The sequence below is a fragment of the Gymnoscopelus microlampas genome (assembly GCF_963454915.1).
Source record: "Gymnoscopelus microlampas genome assembly, chromosome: 15".
NCBI classification, from domain to species: Eukaryota; Metazoa; Chordata; class Actinopteri; order Myctophiformes; family Myctophidae; genus Gymnoscopelus; species Gymnoscopelus microlampas.
This window is the reverse complement of record NC_139952.1, coordinates 50,888,939-50,909,795: the sequence shown is the minus strand read 5'-3', so window position 1 is coordinate 50,909,795 and position 20,857 is coordinate 50,888,939. Positions and strand designations below refer to the sequence as shown.

At 40.7% G+C, this 20,857-nt stretch overlaps 2 protein-coding genes across 2 annotated transcripts in view; both read right to left on the bottom strand.

Moving 5' to 3' along the window:
• Nucleotides 1-929: 929 nt before the first annotated feature.
• Nucleotides 930-20,857, bottom strand: part of LOC311061237 (NACHT, LRR and PYD domains-containing protein 3-like) — a gene marked incomplete at its 5' end in the record, with an annotated part of 94,558 nt that continues 74,630 nt past the window's right edge. Inside the window, one exon of the mRNA XM_084079791.1 lies at nt 930-3,538. The remainder of the gene's footprint in view (nt 3,539-20,857) is intronic.
• On the bottom strand, nt 3,551-18,362 carry LOC311061238 (neoverrucotoxin subunit beta-like; the record flags this gene model as incomplete). The annotated part of the gene is made up of 3 exons (XM_084079792.1): nt 18,254-18,362; nt 16,914-17,042; nt 3,551-4,104 (listed from the first exon to the last, which is right to left on the bottom strand). The coding sequence occupies exons 2-3, from the start codon at nt 16,936-16,938 to the stop codon at nt 3,551-3,553; spliced, it is 579 nt and encodes a 192-aa protein (XP_083935918.1). The 5' UTR covers nt 16,939-17,042; nt 18,254-18,362.

Here is a 20,857-nt window from a genome sequence, read left to right as displayed (position 1 = left end):
CAGGAACCATCAAAGGTTCTCTTTGATCCAATCATTAATAAGACTATAAATATATACATATATAATATAAACCCTCCTATTAAATATATACATATATAATATAAACCCTCCTATTAAATATATACATATATAATATAAACCCTCCTATTAAATATATACATATATAATATAAACCCTCCTATTAAATATATACATATATAATATAAACCCTCCTATTAAATATATACATATATAATATAAACCCTCCTATTAAATATATACATATATAATATAAAGTTTATATTAGATCCTCTGTATGTTTGGCACAACATACCTCTGTGAGCAGTCTTTCTCTGTAATGAACATCAACAAATCCAAACTGCGGTCAGTGTTGACACATGCACACCTAAATGACATTATGAAAGTTAATACTGCTCAGAACCTGGTCCCTGATGTTGACAGGTTAGTTAAAGCAAAGAGGTGTCAGGTGTCTGGAAGCTACAAGTAAAACACAAAAAGGATGTTGTTTTGACCTGAGCTTTTACTGTTGGATTCTTTTTTTCTATTCTAAAATCGCACCGGGTGCCGCGCTATGAGCTTGTAGATCTGCTGTTTTCCAAAGCCTTACAGTCGGTTGCTCGGTGGTGATCCAACTTTTCCATGTCAAGGACCCCCAAAATCACATGTATTTGGCCTTGGACCTTGCAAATAAAAGGTGTGAGAACCACTAGTAGTAGTAGAAACCCTAGTAAAACCTGGAGACTGACATTCAGTTATTGGTTCTTATGATCAAAATAAGAACAATAATGTTATGTAAAACAGAATCTAAACTTTACCACGGACACATTGATGAGCCCTGCTCCAACGTAGTTATTATACATGACCAATGAGCTGTGGCCATGTTGTCATGACAACACTATGAATATCAATACACAGGAACAACGACAGACTGTCAAGAATACATTTATTAAACTATTCATACTTCTACACATGATCATACATTAACATGTGAAGAATGAGAATAATATCACATTCATATTCAATGAAAACACAATAATGGAATGAGTGAGGAAACAATGATGTCATAATGAATCAATGAATAAACAATGATTGATTTGAGTTGATAAACACATTTAGTAGATGTTTGAATCCAGAGTGATTGACAAAGTCTAAGATGAGAGTCAATGACATGAAGTCTAGTCAACCAACAACATGTTCACAGCAGTAGGAGAGCAGAGACAGTGAACACATCAACCCTACAGTCACTATTCTGGACATGTCATAATAGATGAGAATCCACTGAAAATAGCAGATGTACAAGCTCACAATCACTGTTAAATTTGTCGACTAAAACTATGACAAAAAAAATGTCCGTCGACGGAAACTAAATAAAAACTAGACTAAAAGGTTAGTGAGGGACGAGTGGAGAAGAGATCCAGTAGAACTAAAAGACAAGTCATTTTATGTTTGGTTGTGCTCGGGTTATATCGGCTATTTTCGGCACACAGCTAAGTATAAATCAGCCATATCAGACACTATCAAGGCCCTCCAAATACATTTAAGTCGACTAAAATGTTTTAAACTAAATCTAGCTAAATCTAAATGTATTAGACTAAATCATCTGTAGATTTAGTCGACTAAAATCTTATATTTAGTCAACTAACACTAGACTAAAACTAAACATTTCAGAATGACTAAAATATGACTATAATTTGCGGTAAAAATTAACACCATGCTCACCATGTGACGCTTTGTGATGTAGATCTTAGCTAGTAGATAGCTTGTAGATCTGCTATTTTCACCCAAGAGATTTGGTGTAGAGGGGGGGAAAGCAGGGGACCAATTACAGAACCCTGGGGGACCCCAGTCAATAAAGTATATGGGGTTCAAGTGGTTAAAGTATAAAGGTTTATATATACAAGAAACAATATTATTACTGTCATAATTACATGATCAAATATACAGTTTTCCTCTGTATATTGTGTACAAAATATCAAAAATAAAATATTACATAAAATATGAGTTTGTATCATAAGAGACACAATATGACACTGATATTTACATCATCATCATCATCATCATCAGTGTTGATGGACAGTATTTATGATACATATTTATAAATGTATGGAGTGGAGGTTTGTTCACTTCTATCTAATCTAATCTAAGATCTAAAGCTCCCTGTGGTGATGACTCATTTATACCATAGAGTTTGACCTTAATATGGATTTGACCAGGGACCCCCATTTGAACATATTTGTGCCAGGGACCCCCATTTGAACATATTTGTGTCAGGGACCCCCATTTGAACATAATTGTCAAAAAATCTGACTTTAAAAAAAATAGCAGATCTACAAGCTTACAACGCGTCACGATGTGACACGTTGTGAGCTTGTAGATCTGTTACTTTCAAATATAATATAGCCTATACAGAGGCTAACGTGTTTAAACTGATTTAGAGCTGACTGATTCTCAAAGTACGGTCCAGGAAACCCTGGAGGTCCTTGAGGGGGTTCCAGAGGGTCCTAAGCTAAATGATTAAATATACATTAGCATCAAACTCAGTGTAACCACTTTATCCATGTATTACTTTGGTATTGGAAAAAATCAGATCTACAAGGTCACAGTGTGTCGTAATGTGATCTGTTGTGAGCCTGTAAATCTACTATTTTAGGAAACACGTTTTAGTTTTTAGCGGCGCCGGATATTAGCCCTCTATACCTGGCTTTTGCGTCAACGTTCTGATTGGTCAGGCCCGCCAAGGTTCTGATTGGTCAGGTCCGTCAACGTTCTGATTGGTCAGGCCCGTCGAGGTTCTGATTGGTCAGGTCCGTCAACGTTCTGATTGGTCGGGCCCGTCGAGGTTCTGATTGGTCAGGTCCGTCAACGTTCTGATTGGTCAGGCCCGTCAACGTTCTGATTGGTCAGGCCCGTCAAGGTTCTGATTTGTCAGGCAAGGGGACTATTCATGACATCACTATGATGTCATGAATATAGAATTAGATGTCTATATAAACAATGACTAAATTCGCTTCCAATGGCACTATTTAGTGCCACTGGAAGCCTTGAAATACATTTACAGAGATTTAATATTGTTTCTCTAGTATTTCTCTGTGTGTACGTATGTCCGTGTCTATGTCCAGGTGTATGTCCATCTTTATGTTCGTCCTCTGTATTCTTATTAACTGGGGTATAAACTAATATTGATACTATATATTAGATATTAATATTGAAACACATATCTATGACAAAATGTATCAAAGGCGTCGCTACCTTCACACAGGTGTGATTTTTTAAATATAATTTGTAACATTTTTAACACAAATCTTGTCTTGTGGGGGTCAGGGGTCAAAGGTCAAAATCTACAGGAGCTTTAATGTGTGACTGTCACTATGCTGCTTATTACATCATCATGATGATGTCACCGTGATGTCATGATGAGTCACTCATGCCCAAATATGGAGTCCATGACGTCAGACTCAGCTAGTCTCAAAGTGTCCTGGCAACAGTGGTAACCATGACAACCTGCACTCACTCAAACATGTTGAGTAACCATGGTGACCTGATGTCATCCTCACATAGAGACTCTCTGCTCACACAGACACAATGAGGAGGAGTAGGACCATAAAGAGAACCCAGCATAGAGAGGTTCAGAGAATGTGTTCTGGAAGGTGTACAGGTGTGTCAGTGAGTCAGAGGACCCTTTATAGAAGGACAGAGTCCCAGCAGGCCAGTCCAGATACACTGATACTCTGTTAGAGTCAGAGGGACTGATAGAGAGGACAGTCTCCTTACTATTGTGTGAGACAGTGTATCTGTTACCATGACCTCCATCTCTACAGTACAGACTCCAGGACTTGTCATTGGATCCAAGCCTACAGTCACCACCACTTCCTTTCCTGCTGATCCCTCTGTAAGTCACTGATATAGAAACCTCTACACTCCACTCTACCTCCCAGTAACAGCGTCCAGTCAGACCCTCTGTACACAGAACCTGAGGCCAGTAATCAAACCTGTCAGGATGTTCAGGATATGATTGATTCTGTCCCCATGTCACCTTTCTGTTGTTCTCAGACAGAGAGAGGTATCTGTTTGCTGTGTTTGTGTCCAGTGTGAGAGGATGGAAATCTGATGAGAAAAACAACACAGTAAACATTAAATACATCTTTCACTGACACACACACACACACACACACACACACACACACACACACACACACACACACACACACACACACACACACACACACACACACACACACACACACACACACACACACACACACACACACACACACACACACACACACACACAGCGTTGCTGTCGGGTGGAAACCTTGTATGTCCAAAACTACCACTAAACATGTTAAAATAGTGTAAACAGCAGATCTACAAGCTCACAACGTGTCAGAGATACAAGGTTTCTGCCTGACGACAACACAGTAAAATGTGAGTCAGAATGTCTTAAAGCCTCCAGGTGAGAAGTGACTTTCTGTGAGAAAATGTTTACATTAAGTTTATGTGAAATGACATCAATGTGGAAAACTACTCACATGTTTTACTTAAGTAAAAGTATCAATACTGCAATGTATAAATACTCTGTTACAAGTAAAAGTCCGGAATTCAAAATGTACTTGTGTAAAAGTACAAAAGTATTGCTATTAAAATGTAATTAAAGTACCAAAGGTAGAAAGTAGCCTACTTATTATAAAGAATGTCCCACTTCACAAGTTTTCAAATATAAATTGTATAAAAATCATTTGAAAATAGCAGATCTACAAGCTCACAATGCGTCACATCACGACGCATTGTGAGCTGCTATTTTCAAAGGGCCAAAATGTTTTGTAATAATAATTAAAATCCTCCAAGTAACTAGTAACTAAAGTTTTCAAATAATTGTAGTGGAGTAAAAGTACAAAATGCATTTGAAAGTACTGAAAATTGGAAATACTCCAGTAAAGTAAAAATACCTCAAAATGTTACTTAAGTACAGTACTTGAGTAAATGTACTTAGTTACTTTACACCTTTGAAAATACACACATCTGTTACATTAAAGGAACCTAAACTTTTAAGGCTGCGACCCCCCAAAATAATCATTTGAACTGAGGACCCCCCAAAATAATCATATTTGAACTGGGGACCCCCCAAAATAATCATTTGAACTGGGGACCCCCCAAAATAATCATATTTGAACTGGGGACCCCCCACTCTGACAAGCACTTGTCAGAGTGGGGGGAGTTGTAGGAGTTGAGGAGTCATTTAGTTTGACTCGGTTCCACAGATGAATATTGTGAAAATATCCAATCTACAAGCCCACAACGCGCTGTGAGCTTGCAGATTGAATATTTATAGCCGATCTACCGCCTGTAGATCGGCTATTTTCACAATATGTGCCTCTTTCCTGTGTAATATTTGACAATTTGGTATTAAAAAGGTCTTAAAAGTCCTTACATTGTAACTTTATAAATGTGCAGATACCCTGTATACACTTATACTGTATATTGGTTTGTTTACTGTTGAGAGATAAAACAATGTTACACATTAAGATAATCATCTGGGGACCCCGCAAAATCATTCGGGGACCCCCCTGGGGGTCCCGACCGCCAGTTTGGAAACCACTGTGTTACATAGAAAACATTCAGCATCTATAAGTTATCAACACCTCACACCATGCTGTGAGGCGTTGATAACTTATAGATCGGTTATTTAGTTATTCTTGAAATATGGAGGAATTACAAGCTGATTTACAAGCTCACAACGTGTCACGATGCGAGGCGTTGTGAGCTTGTAGATCTCCTATTTGTTATGTAAGAAGCTCACAACGCATCATGATGTGACGCATGGTGAGCTTGTAGATTGGCTATTTTATTTATTTCAAATATTGATAATCTGCTGTTTAAAAGGTAAAAGTCCATCTAAAAGTTCATCACACGTTAAACAACATATTGTGAGTTTATGTTTGACATACAGCTGATCTACAAGCTCACAACCTGTCACAATGTAACTCATGAGTTTGTAGATCTGCTAGTTTTGAGTTTTAAACAAAGCCAAACAACAAGCTCACAACGTGTTGCAATGTGATCCTTGTGAGCTTGTAGATCAGCTATCTTTTTTTAAATACAGCTGATCTACAAGCTCACAACCCATCACACTGGTGTGCTTTGTGAGCTTGTAAATCGGCTATTGTTTGATATACTAGACCATACCTGTGGGGGGATAGGAGCACCTAAAGTGTGCAGTGTGGGTTAAGCTCAGTGAACAGACAGTATATCAGGATGGAAAGTGAGTGTGTACTCTGTACTGTGTACTACAACACACATGCACGCATCCTGTCACCACGCCGTGGAGCCACAGAGAACACACACAAAAACTCACACACACACACACACACACACACACACACACACACACACACACACACACACACACACACACACTCCTCATGCGGCCAGAGCCGCCCCCCATCGTGAACACACACACGGCCGTCTTGTGAACACAAATAATGTACTTTCTAACACGTGCCTCCCCAACCTGCATGCACATACACGGCCGCGGACCCGAGCGAACAGACAGACACACACGGCAGACATGTTGCCATGTCCGCTTATTATAAAAAAAAATCCAAAAAAAAAATCAAAAAAAAAAAAAATCCAAAAATTATAAGAGTGAGGACTTAGATCACAGACTGGAGGAACAGGATTGGTCCGACGTTCTAAACAGCACACAGGTAGACGAATCCTGGCTTTGTTTCAAAACCAAATTCATTCAAATTTTGGACAGTGTGGCTCCCATGAAAACCATCAGGGTCAAAACCCGCTCGGTACCATGGATGAATTCGGACATCCTTACTGCCATGAAAGTCAGAGACAAAAAGTGTTCTGAGCTTCATAAAAGTAGGATCAAACTAGCCAAATGTTTTAACAAAGGTCTCGAATCCCACGTAGCTAAACTTGAAAAGGAAAAAAACAAGCTAAGAAACAAGGTAAATAGCATGCTCCTGTTAGCAGAAAAAAGCTACCTCGATGACAAGATTGAGGAAAATCAAAAAAAACCACGAGAGCTTTGGAGGCTACTCAAGAACCTCCTAGGCTGCAGCAAAAAATTGAAAACCAGGCTTTCAAACTTAAAGGTGTAGTGAAATGAAAAATATGTTTTTCACACTTTTAGAGCATATCCGTGGTCATCATATGGGCATACCTAACAATAGATGCCAAAAAAAATGAAAAAAAATCATTTTTGTGTATTTTTACATCTAAAGTCCCTAAAAAGGCAATCTTAATTACTTCCTGTAAACGAAAACGTGCTGCGTGATGACATAACTCGACCTTCGTGAATATAAATGAATCTTGATTACATGCACCTGTTTGATTCCCATAGCTGCACGTTCTTCAAACACAGCAGATTTTAATTACAGAGATACTCCGTTTTGAATCTCATTGAAGATGAGTGTATTACTCATTTTAAACTTCATCTGCACACTAAAATATGTATCTGAAAACATTATAGGTTAGAAATAAGCCAGGTAGTAGCAAACGCGCTTCACTGGCCGTCTCTCTCTCACTTGTAAACAAACACTAGCCGTGTTGCCCACGGCTGAAGTGATTGAGATCCAACGTCCCATAGCCTGAAGGGATGGGACCTTCTGATTGGATTAGAGTCGTTGAGCCGATGTTTCAGGCTGAACCTTCAAAATAAAATGACCGAAAATGTCACTTCAGTGCGTCTTTAAGCCTCAAGGTGAATGACACTCTCATTTCATCCAAACACGAAGTGAGTAAAATCCTCAACATATTCTTCACGACCGTAGCCTCAGATTTGGTTGAAAAACTTCCTCCACACTCTGGGAGATATGGTGAGGAGTATGTTGTCTCATTTTACGAAAAACAGGGTGTTTGCAAAGATGACTTTAAACTCTCCCCAGTGAAAACAGAAGAGGTGTTTAAAAAATTGAGTGCTCTTCATCAACACAGAGCCACAGGCCTCGACAATATCCCCCCCAAATTTCTAAAAGACTCAGCCGCCTCCATCGCTCCAATCATCACCCACATATTCAACCTCTCCACCACACAGGGACAGGTCCCCTACGACTTCAAAAAAGCAAGGGTGACCCCTCTGTTCAAAAAAGGAAACCAATTAGACCCTGGCAACTACCGCCCTATTTCTATTCTAAGCTCCATCTCGAAAGTCATGGAAAAAATAGTCTATGAACAGGTCGACAAGTATCTTGCCGAGAAAAATCTAATCTACAAATTCCAATCTGGCTTCAGAACAAACCACTCCACTGACACATGCCTTCTCTATTTGAACGACTCTATCAAACAAGAGATTGAAAAGGGCAAATATTGCGGCATGGTCATGCTGGACCTCCAGAAGGCTTTTGACACCGTTAATCACCCGATTATGATCAATAAGCTCAGAGCAATAGGTTTTGATGACACGTCAGTGAACTGGATGAGATCCTACCTGGAAGGGAGGGAGCAAGTGGTGGAAGTAAACGGCACCCAGTCCCCCCCCCTCCCAGTGACTTGTGGTGTTCCCCAAGGAAGTATACTAGGACCCTTACTGTTCCTGATATATGTGAATGACATGTCGTCAGCCTGCGACTGCAACCTGTTCCTGTTCGCAGATGACTCGGCCCTGCTAGTCTCGGACAGGGACAGGCTGCAGGTTGAGAAAACTCTCAGCTCTGAACTCAACAAGATCTGCATCTGGCTCTCCGACAACAAGCTCTCATTACACCTGGGCAAAACGGAATGCATCCTCTTTGGGTCCACTCCTAACCTCAGAAAGGCAGAGAGCTTCACGATCAAAGCGGGTGATGATATCATCAAAAGAAAAAACGAAATTACCTACCTGGGCTCTATCTTGGAGGCTGACCTCTCTGGTGACAAAAATGCTGAAAAAACGATCAAAACGGTCCACAAAAAAACACGCTATTTGCGGAGTATTGATCGTAAAGTCAGTAAGAAGACTCTGAAGACTCTTGCAGTGGCCCTCATACAAGGTCATTACGATTATGCATGTACTTCATGGTATCACAACACCACCAAGGCCTTAAAAACAAGGCTCCAAACATCCCAAAACAAACTTGTAAGGCTACTTCTTGGCCTCAACTACAAAATCCATCTAACCCCTGATCATTTTGATAGGATTGGATGGCTTAGGGTTGCGGACAGAGTACAGCAACTTGCTATGGGCCTGGTCTTCAAGATATATCACAACATTGGGATCCCCCTGTATTTGTCAAAATACTTCCAAAATGTTAATGATGTCCACGATCACAATACCAGAGGCAGCTCCACAAACCTTGTCCAACCCTTTTTTGGCTCAACAAAGGGAAGTAACTCGTTCTCATGCTATTCATCAAAAATGTGGAACGCCCTACCAAAAGGAGTAAAGGAGTGTAAAACCCTACTCTCTTTCAAAACAGCCCTAAAGATACACCTTCAGGAGGCTGCAATTGGAAAATGGCCCCTGTCTAAGTCCTAACCTAACCCCCTACCCCCCCCCCCCCCCCCCTCTCTCCTTCTCCTTTCTAACTTCTAACTATATAAATGCCGACCAACTTCCGCACCCTCGGTGTCCACACCCCACAGCTCTGTTATCGAATAAACAACGCACCGCCAGACCACATGTCGCCAACTGACTCGCCACGCCGGCCGCGCTGAATTTACGCCTCGCGTAGGGGACATCTCACTGTTCACTACACCTTTTCCACCGCGCAACATAATTAATTCTACTCACCAAATGTCGGACAAAACGGAAGGGGAGGCAGCTTCGTACCGTTTACCGTGCGCACGACCTCATCACCACAACAGCAGGCAGCCGCTGCGGGAGTTTTTTCCTTTTTTTCCAAACTTTTTTTTTGGTCACCATTTTCTCCAGGCACCATTTCTGGTGTAACGTCGGGTGTTTCTTTTCACCAGCCAATCACCTTTCACGTTGCCACGTCCGTTGCCACGTCGCGCTGACGTACGCTAAACAAGCGCTGCCGTGCGCACAATGCAAACGAGGCCAAAGGCGCGCAAAAATAAGCCGACCATTGCTTAGACACAAAGTCAGACCTGGCAACGCAGCCTACGCCAATCATGTGTGAGAGATCTACAAGCTATGGGGCAGAGACGCCACCGTATCTTAGCAACAACTACAGCGCTCACTCTCATTGGTCGTGTCACGCTAAGAGCAGTCTCCAGACAATGGCATCGCAGACAGCTTGCTGTTACTGCTGTAGCCATCACAGGCAGTTGCAGCACGACGGACAGGGCGCTGTGATAGCTGCCATGTCGCTAACGCTAACCTGGTTGTCATGCCTGCAGCGGCTGTGCAATCACTTTGTCAACAATGCACGTTCGTGTGGTGAATGTCTATATTGCTGCTCAGTTCGTCCATTGTAGATGGTGTATGTTTGTGTGTGTCTTCTGGAGAACTATGTAGCTCCACAGCAACTACAGTAACTAACGTAATGGCAGGACCGCCCCGTGCAACGCATGTTAGGCTGCATTATGGTCATGTAGTAATTTCAGATAATTTCGCTCCGATTAGAGCAGTGTTTATCAACCCTTTCACGCCGCCCCCCCCCCCCCCCCCCCAAATACACGTACTTGATCTGGGACCCCCCCATTCTGTTTGACTCCGTTCCACAAGTAAATATTGTGAAAATAGCCGATCTACAAGCTCGAAACGCCTCACGTTGACAGGCTTTGTAAGCTTGGAGATCGGCTATTCTCAACATGATTGCCTCTTTCTTACATTCTTTGCCAATGTGGCCCATGTTTTCATAGCATAGTTTATTGACTACTTCTGTTGCAGAAATGGCCATTTCCTTTACTTTCGGTTTTTAATTGTCTCCGCCAGGCCGAAAGGCATGGCGCAAGACTATGTTTCACCCCCTGTCCGTCCGTCTGTGATAGCTAATCTCTCACATCGTTGACTTGATCGCAGCAAAATAACAGCCCGATGTGGAGAGTCAGTGACAGCTGGATAAACGACGTAAAATGTGTCAAAAGGAGTCTGTACGGCTGTCGATAAATGAACACATGACGTCGGTGGGAGAGGACATATTGTGTCTTTTGGACAAACAGCAGCGTGGTGCTGATGTTTGTTGTGTGAAGCAGCTTAATGTCAGAGTGTTTGTGTTGGAGCGCCTCAGTGCGGCTGCAGAGTTCATGTGCAACCTCTTCCAGAGAGACACAGAGACACTAGAAACTCTGCTGGGGAAAAAAACACTGCTGGGCATTGACTTTCCTATGGACATTGATCTACACACTGCAGGTATATCTGCTACACACACAACATCAAACTACACACTGCAGGTATGATGCAGCGCTTGCATTACAGCCAGCATGCCAGCGTAGTTCCCATATGGTTTCAAGGTGGGCTAAACCATATGGACCCCATGTCAGCAATGTCAGCGCCATCCACTTCAGTCCCAACTGCGATGCCCATGCAGGCTATAAGTAGCTTCTACCTGGCCCTTAGGTGGGCCCCAACTAGCCATGTTTATGTGGCACCAAGGCGGGTCCTAACTGGGTTTGCCCATGCAGGCTTTAACTGGGTTCTACCTGGGCCCTAGGTGTACCCTAACCAACCACAGTGCAGTGCCCATCGCTCCAATTGTTGTGACGTCAGGGCTCTCAATACTGCACATTGGTGGAGGAGGAGGGGCCGCAGGGCGACCGCACACATCGCTGCACCAATGGTAGCCCACGGATGTTTCCTCTGTGGATTTACAATCTGCCCCTCTATGCCACATATCATCCGCACTACAGGGTCTTCACTGACCGAGCCACGGCCCCACAGACCCTCATGACGCTACGCCACTTAAACGTGCGGCAGCATGCGCTGGGTTGCCAGGTTTGCACAGCCTGCGCCAGAAACAAGCAACCACCTTCATGAAAAAAAAAAAAACACCGAAATGGTCCGCAATGTTCCAGGGGTGTCCCCGCGCGTCCCAACACTCCACAGGGGGTCAGTGGACCATCAGGGGGTCCGCGGACCCCCTGTGGACCCCCTGAAACATAACAAATATTATTTCTTCAAATTTTTTCCTTTTTCAAAAAAATTTTTCCACAGTTTCACTCCGGCGATTTGGGTCCCCCAATATACACACGGCCACGCTGGGCCCCGTGCGCGGCTGGGGTTGAGGGGGGCGTAGCCCCCCGAAACTCTAGTTGTACATATTTCTCACTCTTCATACCAGTAACCTGTAAACTGATTGTATGACATTCTATAGTAGTTGTGTATATCTGTCTGTCTCTTATATGTCATCATGATTTGTGTGCATGGGGAACTCATTTGAAACAAGCTCTGTGCTTTTATGAGTCTTCCAGTTTAGTAGACCTTGTATTGTGAATTTGTACTTCCATGTACTGTTGTTCTCATGTCTTACTAAATAAAGTACATCAATCAATCAAGCGACTTGGGCTCTGTTTGTTAGGGCTTGTTTTCATAGACTTGGTTGCTTGTTTCTCTCACGAAACCTGGCAACCCTGTAAACATGCATTCATCCCATTGGGCATGTGCAGTAACGGCACAAACTGTGGTCTTAGAGTTAGACAGTGTTTCCAAAAAAGGCTGATAAACTGCTTTAATTTTGGTAATGTGAAAAACAGACTTCCTCATGGTGGACATTTAATGATGATGAATGACCATGTGCTTCAGCCACTGAGGAGGACCAAGTACTTCAGACAGACAGACAGACAGACAGACAGACAGACAGACAGACCTTAATAATATGTAGGATTGAGGTCTGAGGAAGATCCAGCAGGCTTTAAACATCACATTCATGATGGTAATAAACCATTTAACTTATGGATCATAATTATTCCAGTGCAGAGTTCTGCTCTGGATCTGGCTTTTTAAATGACTTTGGATGAGCGTGATCTTCTACTTGTTGATGTTTGAAATAACTCACTACCTGTCACATTGCAACATGGTGTGAGCTTGTAGATCGGCTGTTTTTGAAATAATAGCCAATCTACCAACTCATAGCGCATCATAATGCGAGGCGAGGCAGCCTTTTATATCTGCTATTTTTGCCTCTTTCTTGTAACATAGCCGATGCAAAGGCTCACAATGCAACATGATGTGAGCTTGTAGATCAGCAATTTTTATTTCTTTGTAGTAGTCTATCTAAAAGCTCACCAAACGTCATGATCAGGGTTTCCGTTAGCCGGTATTTACCGGCCATTGACCGATTAAATATTTAATTGGCCGTTAATTATAAAGATCAAAGACCACCGTGGCTGATTGGGAAAATGCTGTTATTAGTCTGTCTGTCTGTCTGTCTGCAATGGATAAAGTGGTGAAAGTTGGTGACACACATACATTACAGGCAAGTTATGAACCTTCCTTGTACATCATTCATGATGACATAATTAACATTAACAAAACTAAACAAAAGCTGTAGGTTTTGCATATTAAGGTTGAATAAGATGTAAGGCCCAAAACATATATCAATGTGTTTATACTGTGTGACGTAGTCACACTAACGCCCACTTTATTCAGTTATTTTTTGGAAAGCGACTCCTCTGCATGATAGAGTAGATATTATTTAGTTAACTATAAAAACAGAAACAGATTGTATCTGTGATAAAGTGGAAAGAAGCTCAGCGCTAACGTAACGAGGTGTAACTATCAGGTGGGTGAATGTATCTGCAAACACACATGTGATGTTAATTATAATATGGACGATTAATGTCTTCTTTGGCCGGTAAAATATAATCCTGACGGTCAAGGTGGCCGGCCCAAACATTGCCTTGAGAAAACCCTGGTCATGATGCAACGTATTGTGAGTTTGTAGATTGGCTCTTTTTATGTTTGAAATACAGCTGATCTACAAGCTCACAACCTGTCTCAATGTGACTCGTTGTGAGTTTTTAGATCTGCACATTTTGTTTCAAATATAGCTGAACTACAAGCTCACAACCTGTCGAAATGTGACACGTGACCTTGTAGATCGGCTTTATTCTAAATATTGCAGATCTACAAGCACACAATGTGTCACAATGTGAGGTGTTGTGAGGAGTTGTGAGGCATTGGGTCTCATTCACTAAGCTCAGGTCCTCACATATTTTGTACTTATGTGCATATACGTGACTTCCTACGTTCAGTATTCATTCATCTTTTTTTTACCGTGAATTTGGGCGGACACTCAAACTCACGTCTGCTCAGGAACAGACTTATATGTCTCAAACCTTTCATATATGTTATTAGAATGCCTTATTGTTCATGAAAAATCTATGACAATAGTGCCAAACCTCAAATAATGTTTTTATGTGCCAAAATGTGTCATGTCGCACTATTAATTTATAATATTGACCACATCACATCATGTTATGTCTTATCATCTGATGAGGATACAGTATGGATGAAATCTAGCTGTGTCCATAATATCCATTCACCATTCTGACGTAGGACAGGATATGTTGTTAATCCTAAAGACAGGTTTATCCTCAGTAATCAATAAAGTGTGATCTGGTCCAGAATCTATCGGATCTCTATTTCCTCAGTCAAATGTGAGCATTATTTAATAGAAAAGGCTTCTATAATATCCTTTCCACGTTTTATTAACCTATTATTTGATGGTGGGGTTAAACATTGTAACTTCTTATTGTCATTATGAGAGCATTACTTTATTAACGTTCAGCTGATCCATCGTGTGATCGAGGGACTCACTTCCAGACAGAACAGATGTACAAGTTGTCAATGTGGTGCGACTTGACACGTTGTTATTTTGCAGATTTTTTTTTTTTTCTTCACGTGGGTTATTTCTGGTTGCCTTTTATGGTGTTAAATGGGGCGTGGAACAATACAAAGGATCTACACGGGAGCACACTAGTGACTTTAGAACACAAATTAGATACACCTGTGATACGCACAAATCACAGCTCTGAACCCTCTTTCATGAATCACACGTCAGAATTGACTTATCCCAATATACATATGTTATTTATGACCAGGATATACACCTTATTTATGACCAGGATATACACCTTATTTATGACCAGGATTTAAACCTTATTTATGACCAGGATATACACCTTATTTATGACCAGGATATACACCTTATTTATGACCAGGATATACACCTTATTTATGACCAGGATATACACCTTATTTATGACCAGGATATACACCTTATTTATGACCAGGTTAGTGAATGAGGTCCATTGTTTCTGTCAACCCACATGACCTTGGTTTTCTGAAAAACTTAAATGTTCTATTCAAACTAAATAAAGATTCATGTTGTTATATACATAACAACATCTAAAATTACACAGATTCTTTCCCGGTTTTAAAGGTATAACAACGTATAGGCTTTCCAGGTCTTAATGGGTTAAGGACCGGGCCAAGAGCAGAGAAACCTCCTGAATTCCCTGGAAGCTCTACTGAAGAGTTTTCAGGACAGTATCTGGGGAGGGGCCGACCGACTATAAAACAGTGTATAAAATGTTAATGTGTGATATTGACACAGACAGACAAATACTCACATTTTGTAATGAGTTGAGGTTTAAGCCAATCTCCTCCATGTTTCACTCTGTAGGAAATAGAACAACAATGCATCAATGTCTAACTGTCTAACACAACGTCTCCACTACCTGACACTACAGTGTTTCTCCTATCATTATCTTGGCCCTGCAGCCCATCCAGACATACTCACTGCTGCCCAGTTTGGATCTCATCACCTCCTCAGACTCCACCTTAACCCCTAGCACTCCACTCTCCTTTATCCCTTCTTAATGCAAGTTTACTATGCAGATATATCTTGTTCTTAATGCAAGTTTACTATGCAGATATATCTTGTTCTTAATGCAAGTTTACTATGCAGATATATCTTGTTCTTAATGCAAGTTTACTATGCAGATATATCTTGATATGTCTTATTCCTCAAACACAAATGTACAGAATGTTATTTAGGGGAAAAAATGGTTTTGTTTTTGTTCACACCTTCCTCTTGACAATACAACATCTATTCTCTGTGGGGTTCAGGTCAGGTCAGTTGTCTGGTCAGTACATCACAGTAATACCATGGTCAGTACACCAGTTACTAGTAATGTTGACACAGTGGGCAGGTGCCAAGTCCTGATGGAAAAGGACATCAGCATCTCCATAAAGCTTGTCAACATACTGAAGCACAAAGTCCTCTAAAATATTCTGATAGATGCTGTGTTGACTCTGGACTTGATAAAACACAGTGGACCAACACCAGATGACATGATGACACCCAACATCATCACTGACAGTGAAAACTTCACACTGGAGTCAACACAGCATCTACCAGGAGATTTTAGGCAGGACTTGGCATCTGCCCACTGTGTCAACACTACTAGTAACTGGTGTACTGACCATGGTATTACTGTGCTTCACTGACCAGACAACTGACCTGACCTGAACCCCACAGAGAATAGATGTTGTATTGTCAAGAGGAAGGTGTGAGACACTAGACTCAACAATACAAATGAGCTTAAGGCTGCTATCAAAGCAAACCTGGGCTTCCATAACACCTCAACAGAACCACAGGCTGATCACCTCCATGCCACGCCCCATTGATAAAATAATGTATTCAAAAGTATTGAGTGCATAAATTAACACACTTTTCAGATGGTCCACATTTCTGTATTATATATATATTTTTTTTTGTATGCGCAATGAATCTAGAATATATGAAAGCTTCACGTTTTGAATTATATTACGGAAATAAATGAACATTTCCACAATATTATTTTTTTAGAAGGATCTGCATAACCTTATTTGTTTGTTGGTTAAAGTATTAACTAAATATGCATACATATTTAGTCTATTTATGACTTTGTGTCAGAGTGAATACACAGTTAAGAGACACATGAGGGAAAAACTGCACATTCACTGTACTATCCAACATGGACACAGCCATTCACTGTACTATCCAACATGGACACAGTCCAAGTCTACTCACATGCAGTTCTCCAGAACTGAATCATTCACCATGTTGAGGCTCAGGTCCAACTCTCTTAGGGAGGGATGAGAGTTTACAGCTGAGGACAGAACTTCACAGCATCTCTCTGTCAAGCAGCACTGAGCCAGTCTGAATGAAGAATGAAACACCAGATAAAAAGACAATAAAATAATAAATGAAACACATTATATATACATTATTCCTGGATTGAGAACCTGGACCTGGCTGTGATGGACTGTCAGGGTTTTGAACTTGTGACCCAAGAGGTGGAAAGGAAAAAAAAAGAAAGAAAGAAAGAAAAAAAAAATACAACAAGAATAAAACAAAACAAGAAAGAAAATTCTTAAGATAAAGTTCAGCTCACTTGTCCCACTATAGTTAACGCATTTGCAGATTTTAATACAAGAATGTTACTACCATCAAACACTCATTGCAAGATCATCTGCAAATTTCTACAAATGAACAAGACTATCCTAATGTTTCTCATGAATGTTATTTTACATGTTTGAGGATGTTCCTGCTCTCTATGTCTCATAGGTCTTTGTCAGGTCTTGAGTTATTTGATACTTTTTAAACTTTAGACCAAATAATAAACTATATCAATGAGTTTTTTAACCCCAAATGTTTTCTCCATCACAATGGTGAGTATTAGGAATTCTGATCTACAGAGATCAGAAAGATGTTTCATAGGAAGGAGAAAAATACCCACATGCTCATGGAGATCACCTTTGTACCTGCACAACTTTTTAACAGTAGGGGCAGCCCCGTTTAGTAGGTTAACCCAATATCTGTGCTAGGGGTGTCACGATTCACTTACCTCACGATTCGATTCAAAATCGATTCCTAGGGTGCCGATTCGATTAAAATTGCGATTCTGCGATTAATTGATATTCGATTCGATTCTGCGATTTATTGCGATTTTCTAGGGTGCCGATTCGATTAAAATTGCGATTCTGCGATTCATTGATATTCGATTCTGCGATTTATTGCGATTTTCTACCCCAAATCACTTTGCTTTAATTATACTAGAACATTTTAATATAATATAAACCATGAAAAGTTGAATCATACACTTCAATGCAGCCAGATCATGTCAGTCAGTCTTTCTGACATTGATCTCATTGACTTCTGACAAAGTGCCAGTGAAAAAGGTACTAACTTATTAAAAAAAAAAAAAAAGTTTATTTTTTTTTTTTAATAAAAAAAATGATTTTAATATTTTGATTCGATTTTTAAAATCGTGGCATTAAGAATCGCGATTTATTCATGAATCGATTTTTTTTGACAGGCCTAATCTGTGCACACCCCTAATTAAAATAAATCGGGTAAATGTATCTTACCTTAAAAGTTCCAGTCTACAGTGCACGCTCTTCAGTCCAGCTAAGAGCAGCTCCAGTAGTCCTGCTTCCTGCAGGTTGTTTTGGCTGAGGTCCAATTCTCTCAAATGTGAAGGATTAGAGCTGAGAGCTGAAGCCACAACTTCAACCTCTGTCTGTCTGAGGTTACAGCCAACAAGTCTGTAAATACAGATTAAATAAGAGACTATCAAAACAAATTATACCTAGTTCACTGTCATGGAAGTTAACTAAGAGATCTCCTACTGTATCTAGTTATACAGACATGAACAGTTTAAGTATGATCAGAGAACAGGGAAGTAAACAACAGATGAAACGTTAATGTAATGTAAGTAATCTGAGTAACCAAGCTCACTGTTTAAAAAGCCATCCTCTGTACACCCCTTCACTAATGGTATGGTCCATTTCTCATATGCTAACTTTTTAAGGGTGGTCATCTAGTGAAATCCCTATTACTGCAATGGACGCTTGCACCCATTAATATCAATATAAATAATCAAAACTAGAAGATGATGTAGGTCTGATAAAATACATCCAACAACGATAGTGTAATTTTGTATCTCAGCATCGCAGCACATGGAGGTATAGGCTTGGGCTCCCATGATATCATTCTAATTAATACATTCTCACCACAACATTCATATTATATTCACATAATACAGTACATAATAAAACAGAAGTGATCAAAATACATCTGGTAAATGTATCTTACCTTAGAATGTGCAGACTCTGTCCAGCTAAGAGCAGATCCAGTAGTCCTGAGTCCTGCAGGTTGTTTTTGCTGAGGTCTAATTCTCTCAAATGAGAAGGATTAGAGCTGAGAGCTGAAGCCACAACTTCAACCTCTGTCTGTCTGAGGTTACAGCCAACAAGTCTGTAAATACAGATTAAATAAAAGACTATCAAAACAAATTACACCATATATTATATACCATATATATGCCATATATTATAATATATGGCAGAGAAAAATAAAATAAAATCAGGCTTTGCCTAGGGCCCATTCTGGCCTGCATTCTCCATGTTCTCAACTCAAAGTAAACACTGGATTATTTATTTAATAAATCGTATCACAGAGGCAGCGGGCAGTAGGCTACGAGGTAACATGGGCGATTCACATCCAGGTGTTTATATTGGATGTGATTTATCCATCACAACGCTTTCCCATCAAACAAAGTCATCCAAACTTTGCTCTTTTTGCAAACAGACAGTGTGTGTCTGTATCTTGAGTAGCTAGATTCACTCACTGCACTGGGAAGTGAACGATGCCAGCTGCAGGTGATCAGCACTGTGCAGATCAGAGGGACAGGCCCCAATAATCACCCTTGCCTTGGTAATACTTCATTGGGATGTAACGTTATAAATGTAAAAAAGGGGGTGGCCATAGCTGAATGGTTAGTGAACCCGCCTAGGGAGCCAGAGGCCCTGGTTGCCCCAGGTTCGATTCCAGGCCAGGCCAGCATGTTTGTTGATGAAATGAAATTTGTCCCTGAGCAAGACTCTTCACCCCTAATTGCTGACAGTTTCTCATTGGAAACAAGACCGCAAGGACTTTCATGAACGACCTGTTTAAAGGAATTATCCTTATGTGTTCACATATCAGTGCACCCACCACCACAAACAGCTACAGTACATGACCGAGTTTATCCCCTTAATGAAGAGACTAGAGAGTTTACTGTGAGATGAGACCTTTTTGGACAGGTGCTAACCTCTCTCACTCACTCTCTCTCTCTCTCTCTACGGCTTTGAGAGACGGGGAGAGAGAGAGAGGCGGGGAAAGACAAACAGAGTGAATAATCTACATTTCAAGTTGTACAATTGGATTATTGGTGGATGATAACAACTGGCATTAATAGTTAAGGAATTCATAATCAGACATTGAAGATTACAGAGAGAGAGTTTGAATGACAGAATTACGTGGTATAAGACCACCAGGTATCAGTGCACATGTTATAAAGCATTTTAACCGTACGACCAACGCATTCCCAGTGGGTGCTCGCTGTCTCCTGTGGGTACCCGAGCCCTAGGTGATCGGCCACTGCTTATTTTGCTTGTTAAAAGCATCATTTTATTAAGACATGAAAGTAATATGGCAAAATATATACCTCAATTAAACATATATTAAATACAATAACCAAATATTATTTTGAAAACGATTAGTAGGGGCAGCCACTTTTACTTCTAACAGAGTATTTCTACATTGCAGCATTGATACTTTTACTTACGTAAGTAAAAAAATTGAGTACTTTTTCCACCACTGTAAAATAATATCCTATGGAAGTGATATGTTTTACAATTCTTTGTTGTCTAAACAAGTTTTGGTCAGTGAGAGAGTGAGACAGGTGCATGGCAGTGAGACAGGTGCATGGCAGTGAGAGAGTGAGACAGGTGCATGGCAGTGAGAGAGTGAGACAGGTGCATGGCAGTGAGAGAGAGACAGGTGCATGGCAGTGAGACAGGTGCATGGCAGTGAGAGAATGAGACAGGTGCATGGCAGTGAGAGAGAGACAGGTGCATGGCAGTGAGAGAGTGAGACAGGTGCATGGCAGTGAGAGAGTGAGACAGGTGCATGGCAGCAGAAATACATGT